General features: G+C 33.7%; 1 protein-coding gene across 1 annotated transcript in view; it reads left to right on the plus strand.

The window, feature by feature from the left end:
* The window catches only part of EHBP1 (EH domain binding protein 1), a 342,552-nt gene that overhangs the window by 272,057 nt on the left and 60,295 nt on the right, over positions 1–10,200 (plus strand). The window contains exons 18-21 of the mRNA XM_074287029.1: positions 418–545; positions 3,026–3,164; positions 3,303–3,409; positions 6,389–6,512. Of these exons, the coding sequence (XP_074143130.1) occupies positions 418–545; positions 3,026–3,164; positions 3,303–3,409; positions 6,389–6,512 (498 nt within the window). The remainder of the gene's footprint in view (positions 1–417; positions 546–3,025; positions 3,165–3,302; positions 3,410–6,388; positions 6,513–10,200) is intronic.

The following is a 10,200-nucleotide window of genomic DNA, read 5'->3' on the forward strand; positions in this document are numbered from 1 at the left end:
CTGGGACCCAAATTCAAATCCTGCCCCTGACATTTTCCTGATTGTATGACCCTGGGCAAGTCATAAAACTCTGAGTCCCAGTCTTCCCACCTGTAATATAGGAACAATAATATCTATACATTTGTCCTCATGGAAATGGAAGGTCAAGTCAGCTTAAAGTGCCCTGTGTAACTGAAAGTGCTGAATAAATCCAAGCTATTTTTGTTATTTTTTGCATTGATCGTAGTTTTGTGAGTAGAGTTTTGAAAGAAGACCTTTTCACATATAGACCCATTAGGCTACATATGCTTAGCTTACTATATAATTTTAGATCCTCTCATCTCCCTTTCTTTCATGTAAAATTATAATAATGTGTGATTTATTCTAAAATTGATGAACTAAAAACTCAGTTATGTATGCTATTTGCATTTTTAGCAGAACAAAACAGTAAATTGGTGGTGGATATGAAAGTGAAGAAGCTTCTAGAAGCTCAGCCACAGGTGGCAAATTCCCTCTACAATGCTGCTCAGAAAACTGTGACTGATGATTATGAGCTAGATGTAAAGGTAAGATTTGTTGGGAGGTTTTGGTTTTAGGACCTATGGGGAGGTTCTGCATCTACCCATTAAAATGTATATAAAAATTGTTTGGTTAAAAAAAATTCATTATAACAATATATTTTTATTAAAAGCTTTTAAAAAGAATTAGTTCTTTAAACTGATTATTCCAGGAAAATTAGAAGGTCTATTAAAAAATATTCTGAATTTCTTGAAGTGAATCTTGGGATTTTCTAAGAAAAGAAGGCCAAGAGAAATCTAATATGTTTTTCCTATTTTCCCCAGCATTTATAGGTGTAAAATTTATTTATAATTTAAATGTAATAAAATTTCTGTCACATAATTAGATAGGTGGTACATGCAGAAATAAATATTAAAATCCAGAAATGGACTCTATATATGGCTATATAATTTTGCCGTTGACAGACTAAACTACGTTCCATTTTTCATTTTTATTTACTATTAAACTGTTTAAATTATCACTACCCCTGCTTGGCTTCCCTTTCCTTTACCTTATGACTAATATCTTTATGGCTTTGGGGCACTTGCAGTTCTGTATAACTTTTCACCCACCTGCAGACTGTGGGGACTGCCCTGCTGACTGAAAGGATTTCCTTCCCCAGATACAGAGATTCTTTGAAGTTCCAAAACAATGACTTTCATTGCTTTTCCCTTATACTGTCGGTTTCTATAAATTGGTGATGAAAGTGTGTGGCAGCTCCAAGGACTTTCAGTCTCTATCTTTGAACAAAAGGAAGCTTGGATCAAGTCTGATTTTTTGCGTTCAATTTAGCTTTCTGCAGTGGATTTAATGCAAAATGAAGCTAGCCTAAGAATAATACAATGGATTGAAAAGGCTAACTGAATTAGCGGGTTTAGAGGAATACATTTGTAAAGTGGCAGAAGTCCCTCATCATAAAAAGGTTTCTTAAAATAGGATTTACTAGCTAATCACACTGATATTTTAGCATGTGCCAGGCCTAAAAAAAATTAGCCATGTTTGTTTATTTTAATAAAAACTTGTATTCAGACTATTAGTTATTGTTATAGCAGTAAATATGTGTGTATTCATTCATATATATATATATATATATATATATATATATATATATATATATATATATGGTAATAAGTGATAAATTAGTTTTTCTACAGCAATAAAACAAAAAGAAAAAAAGATGTGACAGCAGATCATAAATTTATTGGACAACTTGCAAAAAATAGAATACAGACTTTTCTATTAGTGTAGTTTATAAAAATTATAAAATTTGATATGTCTTTCATTTATATTAGTTTTAAAAAATTATTCCAACAAAAGGTGTATCTTTAGAACTTACCTTTCTATAGATATTTTTAACTTAGACCTTAAAAATGATATTTACAAAGAATATATACATTGGTCCTCTGTTCTTCTGGGGTTTTCTGCTCCGAGTTGGATTTGTTTTTTAAATAAAATGCAGTTTACACATTTATAAATGAGGCATTCTGTGTTTGTGGAAAAGGATAAACTGTTACCTTCCCTTGAGGATTCTGTATCCCAGGCCTCCTTGAGGCTAGAGAATAGGCCATTGGAGAACTCCCTCATTACTGATTGTCTCAATGCAGAGGAAGGGCAAAGTCTTGGTAGCTTTTGATAACCAGTTTCAGCATTCAGCAGGCTTAGCTATTAGTCATGCATCTTAGCCTTTCCCTATTTACTTTCAAAACACTTAATAAAAATAATAAAAGATTAGGTATAAAATGAAATATTTGTTTGGTACACAGCACCTCGGTATCTGCAGCTTCCACACATTGCAATGGTTCAGTCTTCTGGGATATTTCATGTTGATAGAACCATTTGAATTTGTTACCAGTATTAACATAGGAAGCTCTGGAAAAGATAATTGTAGTTTCCTTAGCTGTAAAGGGCTTACTTACAAATCTGGCTTTGGAAAGTTATAGCTGATGAAATGCAGTTCATTGGGGTAGTATTATAATCCTACCTTTTAGCCTTCATCCAGCATTAGTGGTTTATCTCAATGGGCATAAAATTAGAAACTAGTTATTCTTGTCATACAAGTCTGTGGGTCTATATAAACCGATATAATTCTTTGCTGGACAGAATAGTGGAAGGAAAAGACTTGAGGCAACATGGCTTTATAATCAGAGATCATGTGGGTGCAAATGTTTACAAAGTTTTGGGGTATTTGTTTTAAATAATGATACATTTTTAAACTATATTTCACCCAAAGTTGTTAATTGAGGCAATAGTACTTGCAGGGTATTAGTTCAAAGTGTATATAAACTGTACAAAAAAAGCTTGTAACCCATTAAAAAGTTTGATATTCTGCCCTCTTGTAAGTAGCTGGGCTTCTTACCCACAAAAACTATGATTTAAGTTTTGGGGTTCAGAAAATTTAGAAAAATCAATGATGAAAACTTTACCCTTCAAACTTGTGAGTTCACTATTTTAAACCTTGTTAACACTACACATTTTGTTTTTCTGGTAGAATGGGACAGAAGATCACCGAGCTGAACAATTACAAAAAGCAGCAGAACGTTTTAGAAATCCTGTTGTGTTCAACAAGGATTCTACAGTCAGAAAAACTCAACTTCAATCATTCAGTCAGTATGTGGAGAACAGACCAGGTAGGAACATTTTTTTAAAAAATGTTTTCCTGGCCTATGATTTAATAGTATTTAACAATAAATATATTAAAAACCTCATTTCAATACACAAATATCAAGCTTTATAATAATTTTACATGTCTTTTCTCTTTTTTCAAGAGATGAAAAGGCAGAGATCAATACAGGAAGATACAAAGAGAGGAAATGAGGAGAAGACGGCGATAACTGAAACTCAGAGGAAGCCATCAGAAGATGAAGTGCTTAATGTATATTAATTTTTTGTCTGGTTTCATGATTGCTGATAATTCCAAACTGTATGTGGAAATAGTGCCTTTATTTGTTAAAATGAGATGTTAGGTTTTTTTAGATGTCAATCTCCAGTGCATTCAAAGCAGAGTGAGAGGGGTGCACTGTTGAATTAGTCTGCAGTGTGGTGATAATTGTCAGATAAAAAAAAATGAATTTTTCAGAGTTCCACAGCCCCAGCTTCCTTGAGACATTTCCATCAGGGCACTTCCCATAAAGAGATTCCAGTATTGATCTACCGGGAGGATTTTAATTATTACAATAGCAGATACCGCAGAGCTGCAGTTAGAGGGAAAAGTCACATGAGACCTGCTAGAATTTCTCAGCCAACCCATTTTGTTGGCTTGGGTTAATGGGTGTTCAACCTTTCCATTATCCAGATCAGCCGTGAATTACTAGCTGAATGATGTTTGCATTAATATAATATATATGGTAATTTCTTCACTTAATTAACGGGGAGGTTCAGCTCAGTAGGGGTATGGGCTGATCATGTGTAAAATTGATTTGTGAGGGAAATATTTGATAGACCGCAGGGAGAAAGCTGCTTTTGATGGACAGCTGCAGGACAGAAGCAGGAAGAACAAGTTTTAACTTGAATTTTTGTATGGAAACATAACGGTCTATGATGGTACCCTTTTTTGTTGATGGCCACAGATTGGCTTAATAAGAACAAAGATGATATTAAGATATTAAGATGCCCTTGGTTAGTAATTTTGAATTCTTTGAAGGATCCTTAAAATTTCTGGTTTCAGCCTGAGATTTATTAATGTTTTAACAACTATTTAAGATTTTCAAGTACTTATCTTTTAGAAGACATAAAGTCTTAGTAAATTCATACTTTTTGTATTTGTTTGCATATAAGCTGGCAAGATGCACAAACCATTTAATTTAACTGGGGCTGTTAGCACTTTGAATATACTACACATTCAAACTAGTGCAGTCCAAGTGCAGATTTTTTTTTACTATTTTAAAATGAATTATAATAAGTTATATGCTACTTCTGTCCCATATTTATTTTCCTCTTCTTACTATATATGTAGGAAACATAGGTCATAAATTCTTCCTTTTTGGTTGTGGCTTGCAAACAGGAACATGGGGGAATGAACTCTTTTTGAAAAACTATTAGAGGTAGTGGTTAAATGAGCATTAGGTAGATAACTTCACTAAAATATTTTTTAAAAGAATTTTAGGGGATGCATTTCTATGTGAAACTGCCATTACAAGAGTCCTTGAATTTTTATGCCTTGGATCCAAAGGCTGTGGATTCCTTCTCTGGAAAATGTTTATCACGTATATTCATAATTGAAGGAAATGCTAAATATTATAATTAGAAGTTAGTGAATATAAAAGTGCTTTCCTCCCCACCCATCCAGCTCCATGGAAACCATCAAATCTATCTAGACATCTTGAGTATCTGTGAACCCCAGATTAAGAACTTCTAATTTTAGTCTGTTTAGCTTTTTTTGTTTCATGTTGTCATAGTAAAGAAGAGTACACATATTACGTGAGTGTAAAAAAAGCATCATATTAATCTTAGCAGATCTTCCTAAGAAGTCATAAGTTTTAAGGTTATTTGAAAAATTTAAGTTTAAAATTTGTAAATTGCTTTAACTGATTTAAAAATCAGTTGTTATGAAAATTAGCATCATATGTGAGTGTGGATTAATTTCTGGTTTCCAAGTAGTCTTCATATATACCCTTATTATTATTAGATCCTAAAGTAATGAATAAGCACAATCCCCAAACCTGGCCCATCTATATCATACTTTTCAATCTTGCAACTCTGCTAAGGAGCCTTGGGAGAGAATTCCTCATGGTTTCTTGGAGATTACTATGTTCATCTGGAGGGAAGATTCTTTGATGTAGAAGAGGGTTTCCCCCCCTATTTCTTATCTGGAAGGAGTACCCCAGCAGCAACATAATATTTCTCAGCAGCTATTCAGGCCTCTGTTAAAGCCCCAGGAATGTCTGAGTGAACTAGTGCACCAAAGGGAGCAACAATTAATCTATCTCTGTGACAATAACTAAAGTAATGACTGCTATACAAGTGCTAGTTAGAAATATATTTGTTTTGTAGTTATAATCTCAAAATGAAATTTAGGATTCTATTGGCATTTTGTATTTCAGTGGTCTTCGATCTAGAACTATAAGCAAGATTAATTGTTGACATTTTAAGAGTCCTAGTGCCATAATATCTTTTCCGGTATGAAAGGCTATAATATAAAATGGACATACGGAGTTTGGTTGAAACTAGAGATTTACCAAATAAATATATTGGCTGAACTCTCTATTAAGAACCAAGTAGTGGTATTTGAAACCACCTGTCAGTGTAAAAATCACAACTACATTAATTATCTGTATGTTGACAGGATTCCAGTTCTACACTGAAAAATGAAAACTTGCTTTTGGCAAAAATTGAAGCATTAGAATTTCCACTTCTAATATTTATGAATATCTACAGTAACATGAACACTAAGGAATATATTTTTTTGAAATTTAAGTGTTTTTTTTTCCTTTTAATCCAGTATATTCAGAATAGCATTCTTTGAGAATTTGTTATTTAACTTATTTCCCAACTGTTACAATTTTGAGCAAAATAAACTTATTAAACTGCTGGTGTTTTATTGTAACTGGTATGAAGGTGATTATAGTACTTTAGGCTCCTTATCTTTGTTTTAAAAGTTTTGTCAACACCAAGGAAAATTAAAATTTTGTAATGTAAATGTACATAAAGCAAATACCAGCATAAAAAATTTCTTTATAAAATAGTTGTCACAATAGTATTTTTTGGCAACCTGGTGAAATAGTAGAGTTTGCTTTTTGGTACCAATTGTGATATTTGGTTCTTTAGGTAAGTGCTTTACTAAGTGTTTATGGAAAGGAAAAATGCAACTTACAAGTGATTTTTTTTTTTTCTTCTTGTTTGTTCTCGTTAACAGAAAGGGTTCAAAGACACCAGTCAGTATGTTGTAGGAGAGTTGGCAGCACTAGAGAATGAGCAAAAGCAAATTGACACCCGTGCCGCGCTGGTGGAGAAGCGCCTCCGCTATCTCATGGACACAGGTACGGTGCCCAATTACACTGTAAACAGTTTTGGCAAATTGAGCGTTCACAAACTCTTATAGAGTTTTGGAAGTGTGAATCTTTGAAGCCTGAATGTTCAGCAAAACTGCCTTGAAAATAAAAAGGCTGCGATTTGCAGCCACCTCTCTGGGCCCTGGTGATAAGAGTGCCTTCATGGGAAGTGATAACTCGCCCTGATACCGTGTGAGCCAGCACTATTGAACAGTGTGCTCATCCATGCAGAGTTGGAATACACATCTGTGCCTCATTGATATGCCACTGCTTTAAAAAAAAAAAAAAAAAAAGTAAGATCTTCACTGTTCTACTGATTCATTGGGGGGAAAAAAGATTTGGCCTGCTAAAGCCATGTACTGCATGAAACAGAGCACAGTACATGGGGGAAGGCTCCATTGACTAGATCACTGAAATTTGAGAATACTATCTGGTTACTGATGCTCCACAATTATTTTTTTTTTCAGGAGAACAGGTTTTTAAAAGTCTGTAATACCTTGTGTCATAGGTGCATTTGAAAGGATTAAAGTATATACCAAGGTTTTTCCAAATGCATTATAGCTGCAAGTTTCAGTCCTAAGCAGAAGTTGGATTGGCATTAAATGCTGATTGCCAAGAGCGATTAAGGAGATTTAACTATAATAAGCTGTGCAAAACAAAAATTATGTGTTTCTTTTTTAAATGCTGCCAAAAAAAAAAAAAAAGAATGAAAAGGAAAATTAAAAGAAAATGTGTAAATGTAAATGTAACTAAAACATATGCACATGCATTAATACATATATAATGCATGACACAGGTATATATGGAAAAATAAATGTTGTCTTGTTTTAAACTGACTCCCCCCTCCAAAAATAAATAAATAAATAAATGAATAAAGGATTTTCTTAGATGTCCAGGTAGGTACTTTGAATTGCTGTTCTCAGTTTAAATAAATAAATAAAATTGAATAGTATAACTACTTGAATTTTTCACTTTGCCATCTTGACTTTGGCTCACAAGGACAGTTTTCTTTTGTATACACAAAATGATTGAACTGCCAAACTGTATTTATAATCATAGAGCCCCCACAAACATGAATATTTGGGATTGGTACATAGGCTACATAAGCTTTTAAATGAGGTATTTAGAAATGGATATATTAGTAGATGGCATGAATTTATTTAGTTGGCTGTATGTATATGTAACAGGTGACACAGCTTTTATTGTTTCAGGTTTGACTTTTTCTCATTTTAATTTTTAACAAAATTGACAATGTAGAATTCATGCAACAGTAAAAATATCGGGTAATGTTGCTTCTCAATATTACAGAATTAGAGTAGTCTATGTATATGGCAACACCTTACTCACATAGAGGTCTCTAATATAGTGTCTTCCTGTGTCTACCAGTCAGAACTGTGAAGTAAACAAAAAAGGCCATAACAGCCAAAAGAAGTGCCCTAAAGTATTGCTCATTCCTTTTTCCCAAGGAAAACCCCTATAGGCCTTCACTTATAATCTGTTTACTTTTATTTTAGAGACAGTTCTACAATATTAATTATGTGATTTCTTGTACCACAGTAGAATAGTAGCAGCAAGTAAGAAAGCTTGCTAGAACCAGGCACATTCAAAAGAACAAGAAAATGATAGCTGATAGATATTAGAAAGATAGGAGACAGAAAAACTCTAAAAACAGACACATCAAACTAAAGAAATACAGCAATCAAAGCCATTTAGTATTTGGAGCCAGGAAAGCCTGAGTTCGAAATCTGCTTCAAGTACTGCCCAGCTGTGTAAATCTGGGCAAGTCACTTAATCATTGCCATCCATTGCCTCATCTATAAAATGAGCATAAAAATAGCTTCTACCTTTCAGAGTTGTGGTGAGCTAAGGATTAAATCATATAGTATTTCTAAAGTGCTTTGCAAACCTTAGAGTGCTTGTGGGCTCTTGTAGTGCTGTTTCGTAGGTAGAGAGTTTTATCCTTCCCATTTTGTAGGTGAGATAACAGGTACGACAGCAATCAGTGGCAAACCCAGAGTAACACATTGTCATGAAACAGAAATTGGAAGGAATACCTCAGATTCCGATGCTAACATTTTCCCCCCCTCTAGTCTCTGATTGCCAATACTTTTAAGAATTCCTGACTCCCCTAATAGAGGCATGTCTGCTCATGCAGATTACAGTTCCTCCCATATCCCAGGAGAACTATGTGGCCAAAAAGAAAAGGATCAACTCTCTAATGATGAAATAATCTATAAAGAATAAATATATTTTATTTAAAATTTGAAATTTTTCTATAGGTACAAACATTACTCAATTTAAATCGGATTCTATCCCCAAAATGCATTTGTAATTTGGTTAATACTAACCAATCTACGGATTTTTCTAAAGACACCCTGAGAACTTCCTAGACTAACCTTCCTATTTAATCCATAAAGCAACTAAAATATAATGATGAACAATGACTCAGAATCTTATCATTTTAAAAGACCTCTAAGATCTTAGGGAAGCAAGGAATGGGGAAATGAGAATGGAACCTTTGAACTTTGGATAGGTCCTATCTGCATGGGACCTCAGGCTAATCCTTCAACTGATTTGAGTCTCAGTCTCCTCATCTGTAAAATAAGATCCATATTTTTACTATGAAGCTTACCAGAGTTTTTATAAGGAAAGCCCTTTGTCAGTCTTAGAGTGCTATTAAATGTGAGATATTGTTATAACCTCAAAAGAAAGCTCTGGCAGCCAGAAAGATGCTCCCCAACTTACCCTCACAGCAGCATTCAGGTAACATTTCAGGAGAGCAAATATGAGCTCACATTAAGGATTTGTCAGGAGTTGGGAAGAGATGTGCACAGGGATGTGGCCATTTGTATATATGAATTCTTAATAAAATATATATAAGTAGGAGACTATCTTTACATGGAGAATATTAGATTATCTTGCTTTTTGTGCTTAAAAATGTTGTTACAATACACATCACTTTCGAATATCCCAGGATTCTGTCAAACTCTTATTATAGTTTGTATTAATTTTATAATTTGTGTTTTAAAATTAATTTTAAAAAGGCATTTTTAAGAAGTTTCCAATGCTGTATAGTTAGTAACTAATACTTGAGAACAGTGAAAATTGTTAGACTGAAATTGTGCATGTGTTCTAAGCTGACACTTAGTAAGGATAGCCCTGGATGTATTTGTACAGCAGTGTTGTTACCCCTTGAAAAATGGAGTTTATAATGGAAATGCTGATGGGCCCCTTTACTATAGTGATGCAAATGGTGCCCTTATAATGAATAGCCTTTCTTTTTGATTCTCAACCTGTTTTCATTTGATGGTTTTCCAACTTCCTTAGATGGAACAGTAATGCTTTTAAATTTCAATGGCTTAGTTTTAAAAAATGGTGACAATATTTTATTTATATTTTGTGAGTAAAAATATAAACATGTGGGGAAAAGGCAACCTCTCAACAAAAGAGCATCTTGCTTACAATTAACTTCCTAACCTCTAAGGACCTGACTCCTGGTAAAATATCCATCTCTGACCCACTTAAGCCCATAGATCCAAAAAGACTCTCTCCCTTGCCCTTTATCTTTGCTTCCCCCACAACTTCCCTCAAAACAGATTATCTGACCATTAATATATTAAATTTATTTGGAGAAGTATGGAGTAAGAATTTTAAGAAATATGTTCCTCTTTCTTGT

The sequence above is a fragment of the Sminthopsis crassicaudata genome, chromosome 2, assembly GCF_048593235.1.
Source record: "Sminthopsis crassicaudata isolate SCR6 chromosome 2, ASM4859323v1, whole genome shotgun sequence".
NCBI lineage: Eukaryota > Metazoa > Chordata > Mammalia > Dasyuromorphia > Dasyuridae > Sminthopsis > Sminthopsis crassicaudata.